The sequence below is a fragment of the Saimiri boliviensis genome, chromosome 3, assembly GCF_048565385.1.
Source record: "Saimiri boliviensis isolate mSaiBol1 chromosome 3, mSaiBol1.pri, whole genome shotgun sequence".
NCBI lineage: Eukaryota > Metazoa > Chordata > Mammalia > Primates > Cebidae > Saimiri > Saimiri boliviensis.
In genome coordinates, this window is record NC_133451.1 from 88247761 (window position 1) to 88267113 (window position 19353).

Below are 19353 nucleotides of genomic sequence, written 5' to 3' on the forward strand. Positions count from 1 at the left end.
GAGCATTACCGCTTGAGCTCCATCTCCTGTCACATCAGGGGCAGCATTAGATTCTCATAGGAGTGCAAACCCTACCATGAACTGCACATGCCAGGGATATAGGCTGCATGCACCTTATGAGAATCTAATGCCTGATGATCTGCCATTGTTTCCCATCACCCCCAGATGGGACTGTTGCAGAAAAACAAGCTCAGGGCCCCCATTGATTCTACATTATTGTGAGTTGTATAATTATTTCATTATATATTACAGAGTAATAATAATAGAAATAAGTACACAATCAATGTAATGCACTTGAACCATCCCCCTCCCAGTTTGTGGAAAAACTGTTTTCCATTAAAACAGTCCCTCATGGCAAAAAGGTTGGAGACTGTTATGCTAATATACATTTGCTATGGTATCAATATTCATATCCCCTCAAATTCGTATGTTGAAATGCTAATACCCTAGGTGATGGTATTAGGAGGTGGGGCCTCTGGAAAGTGACTAGGCCGTGGGGGCAATTGTCATGAAGAATGGCTTACTGCTTTTATGAAAGAGGCAAGAGAGGCACCCTTTGCTCTTTCTACAATGCGAGGACACAGCAAGAAGGCATCATCTAGGATGAAGCAGGCCCTCATCACGCAACTAATCTGCTGGATCTCAAACTTCCCAGCCTCCAAATCTGTGAGAAATGAATTTCTGTTCTTTATAAACTACCCAGGCTGTGGTATTTTGCTACAGCAGCCCAAATGAATTAAGATGACTTCATACTTTCTCCAAAAGGGGAATACAATTACTGCAGAGTTTCTTAAATTGACTGCCAAGCTTTTGTTTTCTTGTTTTCTAAAATAACACCTATTAAGGAACTTATAAGACACTGGTGGTTTGCTGAACACAGTTTAAGAGGAAAAACCCTATCAGCTTACTATATAAGGCATGTGGTAAAGGTGAAACTGTGGGACAAAGCTAGAAGGTTTGATTAGGAGCCAATTATACTGAAGAATTTGAATATAAGACCAAGGAGAATATGCTTTATTCCATGGACAAAGGGAAGCCATTATATATTTTTAAGAAGGGGAATGACAACCACTTGGAAAAACCATTTGAACATTTGTCTTTTAAGCCTGTAACTACTTGGAGAATAAACTGCTGGGGAAAACAAGGCCAAAACAAAGAAGATGTAGGTGGCTATTTAGATAATAAAAGAGGTGTATATTCAAGAGTGGAAGGTGAGTAGAAGCAAGATTTAAAACAGAAGAGTGATTTGAAAAGAAACTGGCAATACTTAATGATGACTTTGCTTGTTGGAGTGAAGGATGAAGCTGAGATTTTAATTTTTGGTGCCTGGTTGGAAAGAAGAGGAATCTGAAACAGGAATACAAAAGGAGGAAGATTTTCAATGTTGCCACTCCTGCGACAAATAGGGACTTGAGTGGGCACAGTGTATCTGTGAAAGCTCTAAGTTGAGGTTTTGAGTAGAAGCAATTCACTTAAATTGATGCCCAATTACAGCTTATATTCATCAATTCTTTTTGTTTTCTATTAAGGCTCACTGTTTGCTAACTGGCCCAATAGAAAAGGCCTTCAAGAATGAAAAACCAGACTCCAAGCACTAGCTTACGCTATTACATTAAAAAATCACGAAGGCCTACATCTGGAAAATCTGATACAAGGCAAGGAAGGCAAATAAAAACATGAAAGACACACACGCAGTTGACACTCTGAAGCAGCCGTTGCCTTCCTGGGAAAAGAAATAATTGTATTGTATAGCTCTTTTTTAGACTAACTGTTCTATGTTCAGTAGATATGGCAAAACTTAGGGAGACAACAGGCATAGAGCCAAGAGCAAAGATTTTGGAAGCAGAGAGCTCTGGGTTCATATCCTGGCTGTGTCACTTCCTTATTTTGTGATTTGGGGCAAATCTGTTTCATTATTCTGCTGATCCTCATATTCCTGATTTACCAAAGGAGAATCTTAGAAATTATCTCATAAGACTCTTGTGTTGATTAAAGAACAGAATACACATAAGGTGTTCAATCTAAGGGCTGGAACTCTGTTTTATTTTTGTTGTGTTGACCTTACTGATATTTTCTGTTCACTTGAGAATAATTAAAGACGAAAAAGAAAAATCTCAGAGATTATTAAAATCTCAACATAACCTTGGTTTTCTAAACTCCCTTGCTTCTTCACAGAGGAAAAATATTTGCCTTTAGATGGTAGATCTTAGGTACCATGGAAACAAGAGTTGAAAAGACATCAAGTAAATAGAAAGTGAACAGCTGAGCCTGAATTTTTCTTAAAAATGTAACCACAAAATATTGAGTAGATCCTGATTTCTATGGAATTTTCAAGCTACATAGGTATGTATTACCGTATTACCAAATCAAGAGCTTTCAAATATTGAACATTTCTAAACTATCTCATATGCTACTTTCCACTTTTCTATTTCGTATATTACATACATGCAAGAAATGCATATGTGGTTTAAATGATAGAAAAAGCAGAGTAGAGGTAACGAATGATCTTCAATCTGTACATTTTGTTATGATCAATGGATAGATATACTCAGTGAGTATAAATCATTATTTGCTTCCTGTTTAATTATTTCATAATTTAAAACAAAATATTATGAGTTGGAGAATAATTTTTTGTTTTATTTCAGTTTTATCATCTTGTAGTGTTTTAATATGCAGCTACCTTTGATAGACATTTTATTGAATGTAGTCAACTTTTTACTAAATATCCTTCTAAATATTATTATAAGGCAGGGGTATGTATAAAAACAACTTGCTTTTCTCTGTCTTATCATATGATAACCAGGTTTGATTTTTTAAAATACTAAGAAAATTTATCTGACTTGAAATACATTTCAAGACTTAATGTATTCTAACAGTTCTTGCTATTAAGAACCGCTAAGGCCCCAGCAATGCTACAGTCAGACTCCATTAAGCAGAGAGTTTAGAACCAAAGTTGCAGGGTGAATTTAGCTTCAGGGAAAAACCCTCAACCCCCACCACTCCAAAAAACAATGCCTTTATTTCAGTTGCATTCACAACATTTCTGCTCTCACAGGAAAGCAAAAAGCTTCAACATAAAAAGCCTACAAATTTTTCCACCAATATTTGTCCATATTGGGGATTTATGATAGCAGGCAAAGAGAGGCAATAAAGTGGTATGGGCTTTTTTTCCAGGTTTCATTATTTATTATGAAAATAGCACCTTCACAGGATTGAAAAAAAGCTCAAACAATAAAAGTCTCTTTATCATCTCAGACTCTAAGCTGTCAACTGCTTGTTATGTTTCTCCAGAATAATTCTAATGCACATACAAATGTACATGCATCCTTTTTCCTTATACATGGAAGCATGTCACACACAATGTTCTCTACTTTGGCTTTCATGCTAAATTTTATCTCAGAGAGTTTTCTATAGCTTCATATGTGGAGCAACCTCACTGTTTTAAAATGTATCATGGCCAGGCATGGTGGGCCTCACCCCTGTAGACGCAGTGATATGGATAGGAGGCAGGGGCCTACTGAGAAGAAGAGGGCCGTTCCCCAGCAAAGGCCCCACCCTCAAGCCTGGAAACTGCAGCCCCCCATTTTCTTCCCAAATATTACCTTTTGGGCCTGCCCTGCCCACCATCATGTGCCAATATAAGCCCTCTGGCAGAGAGACAAGCAGCTGAATGTTGACAGAAGCAACTGAGCATCAGAGACTACAGATAGCCGCATCATAACTTCTGACTGCAGGACTTTGGAGAGGAACCCAGCTCCAAAGGGCAAGATCACCTTCCTCCCATACCACCTCTTTGAAGCTCCCCTTCCCCTGAGAGCAACTTCCAATGCTTAATAAAATTCTCAGCATTCATCACCTTTCAAACTGTTCATGTGACCCAATTCTTCCTTAAAACCAAAAAAGAATTTGGGATACACTGGGTGTGGGAACCCAAAAAGGCTGTCACATTGACTCTTCACTGAGCTGTTAGTACCTTAAGCCATCTGCAGAGGCAAAGCTAAAAGGGCATTGTTTACAACACATGCCCTCTGGGGCTCCAGAGCTCTGTCACAGGCAACTTCTAGTTGCTGCTGTGGGGCCCAGCTGGTGAAGGGATCCTTCCTAGTAGAGCCAAAAGGCACTCACCCCAGCTTCTTTACCCCCTCACCTGCATGCTCCCCATCCTGAAAAGAGTTTGAGTGCAGCTCAAAGAGTAAATGAGCCACACCCCTGCTGCAAACAAGGGTTCAGGGCAACATAGCAAGACCCCATCTCTGCAGCAAATGAAAAATTAGCCAGGCATGGTGGTGTTCCTGTAGTCATAGCTATTTGGGAGGTTGAGGTGGGAGGATCACTTGAAACCAGGAGTTTGAGGCTTGCAGTGAGCTATGATCATGCCACTGCATTGCAGCCTGGGAGACAGAGGAAGACCCTGTCTCCAAAAAAATAAAAAATAAATTTAAAAGTATCAGACTATTCCATCCTAGGATAAACAGTCCCTAATATGCAACTGCAACAAGGGTTCAACGGACAACCTTCGTGCACATTTGGAATTATATTTTCAGAGTGTTCCTAGGTTTGCAATTACTCAGTTAAAGCTATATACCTGCCAATATTGATGGTATTTTCAAATTGGCCTTCAAAAAGATTGTATCAATTTACACACCCATCAACAAATTATGCCTTTAATCAACACTATATATTAACAAATGTTTTTGATCCTGATGACATCTCCTTCTTACATTGCTGTTCCTGTATCTTGTTGTATCAACAACTCTGCTCAATTTTCTATTGGGTTGCTGATCTTTTCCTTAAATATAGTTTAGGAGCTATTTATATATTTATAAAATTAGCCCTTTGGCTAATACATAGCCACAGATACTGTAACCAGTTTTTAAATCTGTCACATGGTTTTGTTTGTGGTTTTCTTGCTTTGGATATTCAAATTTAATAATGCCTTTTTATAAAACTTACAGACTGTGTGTCTTAATTTAAAAGACTATGCCCACCACTGAAGCCAACCAACCAACTGCCACATTTTTTCCTAATGATAATGCTGATGGTGGCGATGATGAGGATGATTTTAAGCCCCAACATCTAGCATTTATTGTATTTTAAAGAATGAGACAGAATTCAAGCTTCCTTTATTATTTTTCTATTTCCAACTGCCTATCTTGTGTCAATTCACGTACTGAATAAACTATTTTCCTAACTGGTTGAAAAACTGATCTTTATTACATTCTAGGTAATATAATAGGTATATTATAATACTCAAATGCCTTATGTCTTTGAGTATTTCCTGATCTCTATTTTAATCCATTCATCTGTATGTTTTGTCCTCTGCTAAGTTCAAACTCTTTTGACTTATTTTGACATCCTATTTATAATGAGTTGGGGTTTCCTCATTACTCTCCTAGTTAAGAATTCTCTCAGCTATTTTCCCAAATTATTTTTAATAAAAAGATGGTGACATTACAGATTCATTTATAAATATCAGACATTTAAACATATTAGGCCTTTCCATTCATGAATAATATGTCTTTCCTTTATGTAAGTCATGATCTTTTTTGTCTCTAAGTAGGATTTTAAAATTTTCTTTATAAAATTCTGCAAAATTATTAAGTATATACCTACATGTTTTATTTTACATAGCTATTCTAAATAACATTGTTTACTGCATTTTAATTTGAATTGGCTGTCTGCGCATAGGAGAGTTAGTTGGTTATACAGAGTTTCTAACAGCTATTTTCTCTATTCTCTTGATTTAGAAAATTTTTTCTTTGGAAATTCATACTTCCCAGGAGTAAAAAATCACGATTTGTCACAAATTATAATTTTCTACTTTCCTTCTTTTTTTTTTTTTTTTTTTTTTTGAGACAGAGTCTTGCTCTGCCACTCAGGCTGGAGAGCAGTGGAGCTATCTCAGCTCACTGCAACCTCTGCCTCCCAGATTTAAGAGATTCTCCTACCTCAGCTTCCTGAGTAGTTGGGATAACAGGCACACACCACCACACCCAGCTTATTTTTGTATTTTTAGTAGACATGGGGTTTCACCATGTTGGTCAGGCTGGTCTCGAACTCCTGACCTTGTGGGCTTCCCAAAGTGCTGGGATTACAGGCGTGAGCCACTGCTCCTAGCCTCTTTACTATTTTTGTACTTCTTGTGTTGTCTAACGGCACTGGCTAGATTAGAATAATACCAATTCATAATGGTATATATGGGCATCTTTGTCTTTTTCCTAATCTCATTTTTTAAAAAAATTGTAGTAATTTATGGGATATAAGTGTAATTTGTTGTATGAATAGATTTCACAGTGGTGATGTCAGGGCTTTTAGGGTATCCATCACCTGAATATCATACACTGTATCCATTAAGTAATTTTTCATCACCTACCCCCCCTCACCCACCTGCACCGTTCTGAGGCTCCATTGTCTATCATTCTATACTCTATATCCATGTGTACACATTATTTAGCTCTCATGAGTGAGAATATGTGGCATTTATTAATATATATCTCGGTCTGAATTGCTTCATTTATTAATATATATCTGGGTCTGAGTTGATAATGGCCTCCAGTTCCATCCATGTTGCTGCAAAAGACATGGTTCCATTCTTTTTTATAGATGAACACTATTCTATTGTGTGTATATACAACATTTTCTTTATCTGATTTTCCACTGATAGGCACTTGGGTTGATTCCCTATCTTTGCTATTGTGAATAGAGCGAGAAAAACATATAACTGTAGGTTTCTTTTTGATGTGACGATTTCTTTTCCTTTGGGTAGATGCCAAGTAGTGGGATTGCTGGATTCAATGGTGTTCTATTTTTAGTTCTTTGAGAAACCTAATGTACATTCCCACCAAGTATTTCCTAACGTTAAAGGTAATACTTACATGAGTCTAGTATGTCAGTCTTTGGCTGCGTACTGGCTTTCTTGTAAAATTTTGGACGGAAATGGAAGCTCCCAATAAAGCTATATTGTATTTCACTCCATTCCTGAATCTCAGGAGAACTGTGAAAGTATTGAATTTCCCAAATCTTCCCTTAGTTCTCATCTATCTCTCCTGAATTTGAATGGAAACATGCAAACTATTTTAGTTTATAGTTAATTTAAAAGGTAGTCTTAATCATTGTTATCTGTAATATTAATTTTGTATAGAATTATAAAAAATAAGGGTTTCACCAAAAGGAAATCTCTCTCTATACATGTGTATATGTGTGTATGTGGGTGTGTTACCAACATGAAATTGTTAGAAGCATTCAATATTATAATAGTTTTGTTTCTATTTATAATCTTTCTATATAGGCATTTCATTATTTTCGTAAAGATAAGCCTGAATATGTTATGATGTATTTTAGCTTTTGTGTTTTCTTTCTCTTTCCTTTGATCATTAAAGCTTATTTGTTTGAAATCTATACAAATAAATGAGCTGAAACATATAAAATTCAATCCACTTGAGATTTTGAAGACATCTGGTGGAGTTATTTTCTGAGTAATTAGACCAAGAGGTGGGACAATTCCCTGAAGTAAGCTACCCTACAATTGGATACCCAGTTATATCTGCAGTCATCAGCTTGCATTCAGTGAGCATATTGATTCATAAATTGATAAGCAATTATGTAGAGCCACCACCTGATTTTCTAAAGACCATTTATGTTGTAAAGAATATGGCCCATATGCTTTTTAAAAGTTACCTCTTCTCAGGTCTCTTATAATCTATTCTATTTCTTTGCATTTTGTAACCTCAATATTCTATTTATATTGTTGGAGACCTTGAAGTACAAAGGACAGCCCTCATGTGCTGGTCTCTACTTGTTTCTGGTTAATCCAAAACTTGAGCACAAATATGAATTATTTACAATTTGGAGTTTGAAAATGGGTATCCATTTTGGTGCAGAGAGATATCTATGAAGGATAACAAAGATATTTAAATGCTTCAACTTTTTGTCATGCTTGATATTCTTTGGCTTGAAATTGTTAAACAATAAAGCATTAATACTTAAATATATGTCAACATCACAAAATCATAAGTCTGGAAGAGATCTGAAAGGTCAAAGAGTTATTCTCCCTGTTGGAGAACAAAAACACTTAACCCACCATGAAAAGATATGTATGTTTCCAATTTAAAAGAACTCCAGGAAATTCCACAACTACCCTAACTTACCCATTGTGGAGCAGAAAATTGTTATCAAGAAAGTTTCCTTTATATCTAATTTAAATCCCATAGGTTATTAGAATTTACTTCATCCTTTCTTTGCCTTTAGTATTTTATCTTTAAGGATGGTATTTATAGAGCAACGAAGTCAGGAGTTTTAACCATGCTAAGGGCAAAGCTAATCAGATCAAGACCTTCTAAGAAAGGGCATTTCTTCTTCATGGATTCTACACTATCACTGTTCTCAATCACCCTCAGTTTGATTTTAGATAAAAGTTAGGAAGTTAGGATCCACTTTTGGGTGTAAGTTATGAGTATAAGATCCTTGAATCTATGACATTTTCAAATCCTTAACAAATATAAGGGCAAACTATGCACATGAATTAACATTAAACAGTAATGTAAACATGTTCAACTTATCCTAGTTAAAAATGCTCCCCAGATCTCAGTATATTTAGATCTGACTATCACGCAAGTGCAGCTCAAGAACATCTTTTGCTTTGGCATTTAACATTGTGAGTCTATTTGTTTACATTATTTATCTTCTTAAGTATGAACCATGTTTTAATTTCATGTAGTCCAACAGGAATTGAGTCAAGATTTATTCATCACATTTTACTTTGCAGTATGTGAAACAAGATCACCAAATCTTAACCAAACCAACTGAAAACTTTTTGTCAAAGAATAACTTCATTTCCCATTCCACTAATTGAAACAATGGTATGGCCACAGGCTAGAGTAGTGAGTAAGTGAATCTTGAACTGCAATGCAAATGCAATGGAAAACTCACCCGAAGTTTCATCTACTCTTTCATCTACTATGTGGTCCTTCTGATGAACCCACTCACTATTACACTTGAAATAGATCTGGGTGGCAGGGCTGGCTTTACAGTACAGGTTCACAGGCTTATTCTTCACAATGTAAGCTTCTTCAGGCTCAATAAGGAAATGTGGCAGAGGCTCAGGTGGATCAGAAGGAAAAGTTTCTGGGAGTTCATGAAAAAAGTCGTCGTCTGCAAAACAAGAAGAAAGTGGAAAATGGTTAACACATTGGAACAACTTGCCTTTTACTTGCTAGTCATGTAAAAATAATGACTCATAAATGCAATAATTGAGTGATTTGAATGCCTGCTGTGTGTCAGGCAGTATGTTAGATCTATTGACAGGTCGTTCAATTAAGGACATGGATTACTATTCCCATTTCTACACACAGCAAAACTTAACATCAGGGAAGGTAAATAAGTTGCCCTGAGCACATAGGTAGTAAATAGCAGAACTGAAACTGGAATATATGTGTATCTCAACTAAAAACCATGATATTCCCAATGTATCACTATATTTCCCATTATAGAGTGTCACCCTTGAGAGCAGACAAAAGCAAGAGCAACTTTGTTAGAAACATTTCTTTGAAAAGTGTAAGGCTCACAGATAAAGCTTACATCCTTTGCAAGGAGCTGAGCAGAAATATTAGAAACATGAATAAAGGATTTTTAGGTTCAAATTCACATCTGTTGTTATTTTCAAAAGATGTCACTGTGTGAAATATTCATTCAACTCAAAATTTAAAAACCACTTCTGATAATTCACACACTTTGAGATACATTTTAAACATAGATTTTGCATGATTCAAATAAAAAGTTAATAATAAAAGTACTTTTAAAAATAAAACCTATTATTGTGTTTTACAAAAGTCAAGGTAAAAAGAGTCTTTTCAATATACCATACATAAGTTCAGCCTAATAATAATCTTCCTATGTGGGACAGAGGAAAACAAAACTGTTATTCATTCCCCAAATTGGTTAAATACCCTAGGCAAATATATAATGTGGAAGCTCTGATGTTAAAATCAGAATTTTTACAAGTTCTTTAAATGTACTTATATTCAGTAGTAAATAGAGCATATGGTACTGGTTCTTAAAGACCAGTTGCTCACAGGTTGCCTTGAAAGTCTCCTTCAGTTGTCGTCCTGCATTAGTCCTTGGTATAGTGGTCATCTGTCCACTAAGAAAACTGGCTTGGAACTTTTTTCATTCAAGTCATAAGACAGATGTCAAATAGTAATGGTGTCCGGTCTCTGCTAATCTGTTTTGCAGTAAAAATTGACTTCACCTGCATCACTGACAAAACCAGCATTTAAAGCTGCCCACAGCTGTAAATTTCTGACACTGAAATGTAAATGTTGTTTCCTATACCTAGATTTCTTTCTCACTTTACTTCCTTAATTTGCTTTCTTTTGGCAGGGCATCATTTCTAGTTTTTCCATTGTTGAACATCAAGGACCAAAACTGTCAGCTTACTAAAGAATAACCTTGTTTCCATCAATTTCAGCTCCTTTAGTCAATGTGCAAGAACACTCAAGACTGCTTAAATAAACATAGTTCAGAAAGGCAAAGGGATGAGAAATTGAACTATTTATTGACAAATCCATCAGCATGAAACTGACGTCTTAAAGGTCTTATCCAATCTTTTCTTTCTTCTAAAGCACTTACTGTTATATGTGATGATGGACAGTGCTGATAATCAATAAAACTCCACAAAATATGACTCAAACTCTATAGAAGGTTAGCTATTGTTTTTAATTATTATTATTCATTAAGGCAGAAGGTCAACTAGATTTTAATTTTTAACTATGTCTGTATACACAAAAACATGTGAATGTATTTAATAACTATATTTAAGCATGCAAAGTATAAAAAAATCTTTCAGCCATTGCATCAGAAGGTAAAACTTGCCCTTTAAAAGGAATGATTGCAAGATATGGAAGTTTGTATACTACCTTACCTTATTCAATAATATAGCAAAAGTATTTATATGTTCACATGCTACAGTAAAACTTCATAGGCACTAAAAATTGATTACTCTGCCTTGCCAAAGCATGTATCTCTTTCTTCTGATTATTTTATTGTAAACTACTGAAAAAACAAATGGAAGCAAAAAAGTCACACATTTTCAAGTCAAAAGCAGCTCTTTTAAGTGCTGGGGGATAAAGTAATAATTTAACAATCTATTTAGAAAACGTATGAGCAAACTCACTTTTTATTTCCTTAATTTTGATTTTTAAGACAATGTGATCACAGCAAGTAAAGAGAAATAAACCTATATCTTGGTGTGAGGTTTCACACAGTATTGATTTTTCAAGATGTTTGTTAACTCTTAAAAATGCAACTTATTAAGGAGGAATGCTTTAATTTGATAAATCCTGTGTTTACTTTACATATCATTCTAGTTTCTGCAGAACCCATCCCTTAAAGTTGATCTAGAGAGATGCTTTAGCCAACCACAGCATATTAGTTTATTAAAATTTCCTGTAATATTCACAAAGTAAATTCAAGCTTGTGTTCTGTATGAATTCCTGACAGGTAATATGGCATATCACTTTTATTACTCAATTCAGTTGTTGAGAATGACATTAATATAGAAAATTCTATACCTTGAGAGTAGATCTGTGCAGTGGGACAGATATGACGAAATGCAAACAAGCTGATTATTAGTGGGCTCACCACTGCTGTGAAATCCTTCCCTTCTCCACATGCAGCAGATGACCTGGTACCTTACCTAACCACAGAAGGTAGTCCCACCATCAAGTTAAGCATGCTAAAAGAACACTTTCTGTTTCTTTCTTTTTTTTTAAATTGCATTTTAGGTTTGGGGGTACATGTGAAGAACATGCAAGATTGTTGCATAGGTAAACACATGGCAGTGTGGTTTGCTACCTTCCTTCCCCTCACCTGTATCTGTCATTTCTCCCCATGCTATCTCTTCCCACTTCCCCACCCCTCATCCCTCCCCTATTTCCCCCCAACGGACCCGAGCATGTAGTGCTCCCCTCCCTGTGTCCATGTGTTCTTATTGTTCAACACCCGCCTATGAGTGAGAACATGCAGTGTTTGATTTTCTGCTCTTGCGTCAGTTTGCTGAGAATGATGGTTTCCAGCTTCATCCATGTCCCTACAAAGGACGTGAACTCATCGTTTTTGATGGCTGCATAATATTCCATGGCACATATGTACCACATTTTCCCTATCCAATCTATCATCGATGGGCATTTGGGTTGGTTCCAGGTCTTTGCTATTGTAAACAGTGCTCATTGTTCACTTTCTGTTTCTTGCTCCATACAAAACTGTTGGGTTTCAGCATTAATTCCCAGATACAGTGTTAGTTTAGAAATTGTCTTTTCATAAAATTGTATACTAATTTTTTTCTTTTCTAGAGAAAGTTTTGAAAATCAAACAAGCAAGCCAATTCTATACACCTAAAAGAATAGATGAAAACTTATTTAAATATCCAGCATGGCTACAGCTACATGTATTTAAAGATAAAAAGTGATAAGCTGCAAATACCATATAACCTACATGAAAAGTTCGCTCCTCTGTGCAATGCATTTGCCTGCACACATGTGGAGAAATGTGCTTTTCAGCCTTGCAATTGGTTTTTTAAGACCATTACCAGTTTTCAAAAAACTAGAACTATACAACAAATGCTTAACACTAGAAATTAAACTCTTTGAAGGCAGGGGCTGTATTGTTTACATTTTCATTTTTTGTAAGTCTAGCACAGTGACAAGCCTATTATAGGGGGTCAATAAAAATCTTACAAATGCATGAATTTTATACTAATGGCAATTTTGATCATTCCTAAGAAATTCATAAGGGATTTTACAGTTTATAGTGCTTCAGATTCATTTACAATTATAATATGAATAGAAATACATACAAATAGGACTGGCTACAAAATTTGTGTGGCCCAATCCAGAATGAAAATTCAGTCTTTGGTTAAAAATTTATTAAGAATTCTGAAATGGTGACAGCAGAACATTAAATCAAACACTGGTCCTGTATGACAGCAGAGGTCACATACTCGTGAAGCCAGCCCTGTCTATAAATATCAATTAAATGAGTGCCCCGCTTCATGGAAAGTCTGAAAAATGAAATTGCATCTTTATTATTGGATATTCATTTTGGAACTTAGTTGGTTTTTCTCAGCTTCTTGTGGTAATTAGATATTTTTTAAAGGAAATCATAATTATTCAGACTGAGAAACTCAGACTCATGTCAATTGTCTAAGCAAGTGTATTTGCAATGGTGTGCAAGGGAATGCGTGTGACTTCATGTGTTTGTGGCCTTCCTTTGGATATTCCCCAGTGTCCATCCAAGGGCCTCTGATCCAAAGTAAGTAAAAGCGCTGCCATGCTAAAATATTAACTCATTCAGGGCACTAAAGGACTGCTGAACCCATGGCGATAAGAAAGTTTGAGATTTCACCCTGAGCTGGTAGACTATTTACTGAGATCAGTACCTTGTATTCAATTCATATTACCATACCACAGAAAAAAAATCACAAAACAAAACAAAAGAACCCCCAGCTTTCTGATATTGTTAAGGTCATGCTGCAAAACTTGAAGCTATAAAAAAAATTGATTTTTTTCTAATCAAGAAGAGCAGTGAGTACATCCTCTTACCACTTTATTTCTTAATATAAATATCTGAAGGAGTGAGATTAGGATGATAATAGGAATTCGATCTGTGAACAGCAACTTCAGACTGTGAACTTATTTCTGGCAACAGGCCACAGGTATCCCAAATCATTACAATTTCTATAAATCTACACCCTAGCTGCTGATATTGACTGTACTGTGCTATCTGGGCAAATTGACTTTATTAATTAACTTGTGAAACAAGTTTTGTACATGTAGTTCATTCAAATTAACAAAGTAAAATGTCCAGAGCTGCTACTGTTCTGGGCACCAAATTCAGTATTAACTTAATGCTTTTTTGATTTAGAGATAACATTATTATTCATTTTACCCTCCTCCGAAATTTGACTTAATTTTCCACTTTCTACTATTACATAATACTGACATTCCAACAGTAGTACCATTTTTAACTTGATATCAATAAATCTCAGTATTTCCTTTTCTTCTGTTATCTCATATAGGCTTTTGCTTTTTCATTTATATCCAAGAAGAGAAAGCTTTGCATCATGTATTATTTTTATAGACTTTCATTCCATCTAATTCTTGACAGGAAAATATTATGCTATGAACATCAATCTAGGGAGCTTTAGGTTGCTGGTTTTATTGCTATATATCAAGCCTTAATTTTCATCAACTTAATACATAAGTTTCTATATTTCTGAATCATAAGACTTAAACCATTATTGCTTATATCGTAAAATATAGGACCATTATCTCTTCGTCTGAGACTTGAAGCATATTCTTCTGAAATGGAATTTACTTTCAAATGATTCAAGAGCAATTTAAAATGAATGACTGCAAAGCTAATTTTATCTGCATTTGGCTACCCATCCATCAGAGAGATAATTCATGATATATTACTACAAAAGGCAGCTGGAATTAACTATTTGAATGAGACTCCAGCTTATTTTTAATATTTTGATTAAAATATTCTCTGGAAGACAAAGACTATGGTCTATATTTCAAGCAGTATATTAATGGATTCATCATTTAAATTCAAGTCATTGAATACATAATGCCTTAAATGTGTTGCACGACTTGGAACTACTGAATGATTTCTAACTTCAAAACAAAAAAATTTTTTTTTGCTTTTAAAGAAATACTTGCCAAATGATTCTCATACATTATTAATAATGATATAAAGCTAATTTGCTAGTTGATATCCAATTAACTCTGAAAAAGATGCACCTTCTTCTACCCATTTAAGCCTTCATGATCTCTGATAATTAATCTATCCTCCTATGTGTTTTCCTGCTTACCATCTCTACCTTTCCCATGTAGTCTACAGTGCTCCTAGAAGACATTTTCAAAAACCACATTTACCTCCTTTTTCAAATAATTTAATAAATGTAATGTAATGTTTTATTGCAAAAGAAAATTTTTGCTTACCAGATTAGCTAAAAAATACTGAGTGATTGATGAGGAGTTGAAGAAATGTGCAATTGCATATACTGGCTGGAGTGTAAATGGGCATCATAGAAGATATAATTTGACAACAGAAGTAAAAATTAAGTCTCTGCACATCTCCAAGTAAGCTATCCCAACTTGTTGAAATCCACATTACAGACAAAATGACATGAAAATGTAAATACTTAGGTACAACGATGTTCACTGCTGCATTATTTGTTTAAAGAATACATGGTCTATTATGACAAATGGCAGCTGGAATTACTTATTTGAATAAGACTGAGAACAACTGGCCATTAACTGAGGAATGGTTAAATAATTTCTGAAACATCCAACCAAAAGTATACTGTCTGACCAATAAAGATAAGAAAGTAGATTTGTATGTATTGACCTAGAAGGGCAAGCAAATAAAACAAGCTTTTGGCCAGTTTGTATAGAATTATACCTTTTTTAAAAAAGAAGAAAGAAAGAAAGAAAAAAGAAGAAAAAGAGAGTAAGAAAGAGAAAGAAAGAGGAAGGAAGGAAGAAAGGAAGGAAGGAGGGAGGGAGGGAGAGAGGAGAGCAAGCAGAGTAAGATAGACAAATGTAAGCCTTCACTGATTGTCCTCCATGCAGGAACATCAAATTGACTATATACACTACAAAGCACCTTCATAAGAATCAAAAATCAGGTGAGTGATCACAGTATCTGGTTTTAACTTCATATCACTGAAAAAGGCACTGAAAAATGTAGGAAAGAGAGTCTTGAATTGTGGTAATGTCACCACTCTCCCAACTCCCAGTAGTAGCTGCTTGCTGTGTAGAGAGAATCTGTGTCTTTGGAGGGAGGGAGAGGGCAGTGATTGTGTGGCTTTTACATTAATGTACACCATGGAATACTATGCAGCCATAAAAAACAATGAGTTCATGTCCTTTGTAGAGACATGGATGAATCTGGAAACCATCATTCTCAGCAAACTAACACAAGAACAGAAAATCAAACACTGCATGTTCTCACTCATAGGCGGGTGTTGAACAACGAGAACACATAGACACAGGGAGGGGAGCATCACACACTGGGGTCTGTTGCGGGGGACTAGAGGAGGGACAGCACGGGGTAGGGAGTTGGGGAGGGATAACATGGGGAGAAATGCCAGATATACGTGACGGGGGGATGGAGGCAGCAAACCACATTGCCATGTGTGTACCTATGCAACAATCCTGCATGATCTGCACATGTACCTCAGAAACTAAAGTGCAATAAAATATATTAAAACAAAAACAAAAACAAAAAACAGAGTGCTGCCCTGTCACAGCAGAAAGCAAAATGGGGCAGAATTCAGCTGGGGCCCACAGAGGGAGCATTTAAACTGTCCTAGCCAGAGGGGACTCACTCATCCTTACAATCAGAACCTGAGTTCTGTCAAGCCTTGCCACCATGGGCTAAAAGCTCGAGGGTCCTAAATAAACTTGAAAGGCACTCTGGGCCATACAGACTGCAATTTCTGGGCAAGTCATGGTTCTATGCCAGGCTTGGAACCAGCAGACTTGGGGAACATACTACCTAGTGAGATACCAGCAAGGGTGACTAAGGGAGTGCCTGTGCTACCCCTCCCCCAAACAGGGGCAGCACAGCTGACAGCTTATAGAAGACATTCCTTCCTTCTGCTTGAGGAGAGGAGAGGGAAGAGTAAAGAGCATTTTGTTTTGCAACTAAGCTACCAGCTCAGCCACAGTAGGATAGGGTACCAGGCATTACTGAGGCCCATATTCTAGGCCATAGCTATCAGATGACATTTCTAGAGACACTTTGAGCTAGAAGCAGAACTACTATCTTGAAGGGAAGGAGCACGTCTTGGCAGAATTCATTGTCTGCTGACTAAAAAGACCTTGGACCCTGAATAATCAGCAGCAATACCCAGGCAGTACATGCTGTGGGTCTGGGGTGAGACTCAGAGACGTGCTGGCTTCAGATGCCTTCAGACTGAGCACAATTCTAGCTGTAGTAGCTACTGGGAGAGGCTCCTTCTGCTTGAGAAAAAGGGAGGGAAGAGTAAAAGGGAGTTTGTCTTGCACCTTAGGTACCAACTCAGTCACAGTGGCACAGAGCAGCACCTGAATCCCTTGAGGTTCCCAATTCCAGGCCTTGGCTCTTGGATGGCATTTCTGAACCTGCCCTGGGCCTAAGGGGGCCCACTGTCCTCAAGGAAGGGTCACCACAGGCTGACTGAAGAGGGCCTTAAGTGAACATGGGTGGTAGTCAGGCACTACTTGCTGTGGGCCTGGGGTGGCAGTGGCCATGGAAAAAGGCTCCTCTGATTGTGGAAAGGAGAGGAAAGAGTGGGAGAAGCTTTGTCTTGTGGCATGGGTGCCACTTTAGCCATAGTAGAATCCAGTTCCAGGTAGATTCTTAAGATTTCTGACTCCAGGCCTTGGGTCCTAGATATTATTTCTGAACCTGCACAGGGCTGGCAGCAACTTGCTTTTCTGAAGGGAAGAACAAAAGTCTGGCTGGTTTGGCTACTAGAGCCCTCAGGCCTTGAGAGAACATAGATGATGGGCAGTGGCTACTGTGGGCCTTGGGTAAGACCCAGGCTGATGTCACTCCTCTTCAAACTCTAGGCTGCTCAGTAGACAAAGAGAGACATTCTGCTTGTTTGTTTGGGAGAATGAGAAGAGAACAAAAGCCTCTGCCAGGCAATGCAGGGAACTCTTCCAGATCTTATCCAAGACCACCAAGGTGGTACCCCAAGAGTCATAGTGTTACTGGGCTTGGGATGCCACCTAATGCACATATGGCTGCAGTGACCAAAAACTTAGATTACAACTCTTCAATACACAGACAGCAATAAACATCCACAAGTCCCAAAGCTATACAAAAAAACATGACTACACCAAACAAATTAAATAAGATACCAATAGCCAATGCTGGAGAGACAGAGATATGTGATCTTTCAGATAATTCAAAATAACTGTTTTGAGGAAGTTCAATGAAATCTAAGAAAACACAGAGAAGGAATTCAGAATTCCACCAGATACATTTAGCAAAGAAATTGAAATAATTAAAAACAAGCAGCAATTCTGGAGCTGAAAGATGCAACAGACATACTGAAGAGTACATCAGAGTCTCTTAAAAACAGAATTAATGAAGCAGAAGAAAGAATCAGTAAGCTTGAAGTCCAGTTATTTGAAAATACAGTCAGAAGAGACAAATTAGAAAAGAATGAAAAAAAAAAAATCAAGCACACCTACCACAACTAGAAAATAGCCTCAAAGGGACAAATCTAAGAGTTATTGGCCTGAAAGAAGAAGTAGAGAGAGATATTAAGGTAAAAAGTTTGTGCAAAGGGATAATAACAGAGAACTTCCCAAACCTAGAGAAAGACATCAGTATTCAAGCACAAGAAGTCTACACAACATCAAGCAGATTTAACCCAAATAAGACTACCTCAAGACTTTTCATAATCAAACTCCCAAAGACTCAAGGATAAAGAACGGATCCTAAAAGCAGCAAGAATAAAAAAAAACAACATATAGTGGAGCTCCAATACATCGGGGAGCAGACTTCTCAGTGGAAACTTTACAGGCTAGGAAAGAAGTGTCTGACACATTTAAAGTGCTGAAGGGAAAAAATATTTTTTTTCCTAGAATAGTATACCAAGATAAAATATACTTCAAATATAAAGGAGAAATAAAGACTTCCCAGACAAACAAAAGCTGAGGGATTTTATCAACACCAGACCTGTCTTACATGAAATACAAAAAGGAGTCCTTTAATTGGAAAGAAAGCATTAATGAGCAATAAGAAATTATCTGAATGTGCAAAACTGGTAATAGCAAGTACATGAAAAACACAGAATATTAAAATATGATAATTGTGGTGTATAAACTACTCATCTCTTGAGTAGAAAGACTAAAAGATGAACTGACCAAAAATAGTAACAACTTTTCAAGATAAATACAGCACAATAAAGACTAAATAGAAACAACAAAAAGTTAAAAAGTGTGGGAACAAAGTTAAAGTATAAAGATTTTATCAGTTTTCTGTTTGCTTGTTTATTTATTTATGTAATCAGTGTTAAGTTGTCATCTGTTTAAAATAACGGATTACAAGATATCATTTTCAAACCTCATGATTACCTCAAATCAGAAATCATACATAGATACCCAAAATAAAATTTAAAAAACCCAAGAAGTTAAAAAATGTCACCTGAGAAAAAAACATTCACTGAAAGGATGACAGGGAGGAAGAAAAGAAGGAGGAGAAAATGACTGAAAAACAAACAGAAAACAAACAAACAAAAAATCACAAATATCAAGAGTAAGTCCTTATTTATAAATAGTAATATTGACTGTA

The 19353-nt window shown here is 36.4% G+C and overlaps 1 protein-coding gene across 2 annotated transcripts in view; it reads right to left on the reverse strand.

The window, feature by feature from the left end:
* Nucleotides 1-19353, reverse strand: part of UNC5C (unc-5 netrin receptor C) — a 393542-nt gene that overhangs the window by 163466 nt on the left and 210723 nt on the right. For both annotated transcript variants that reach the window (XM_003929536.4, XM_010340136.3), the window contains exon 2: nucleotides 8929-9150. In XM_003929536.4, coding sequence (XP_003929585.1) covers nucleotides 8929-9150 — 222 coding nt within the window. The remainder of the gene's footprint in view (nucleotides 1-8928; nucleotides 9151-19353) is intronic.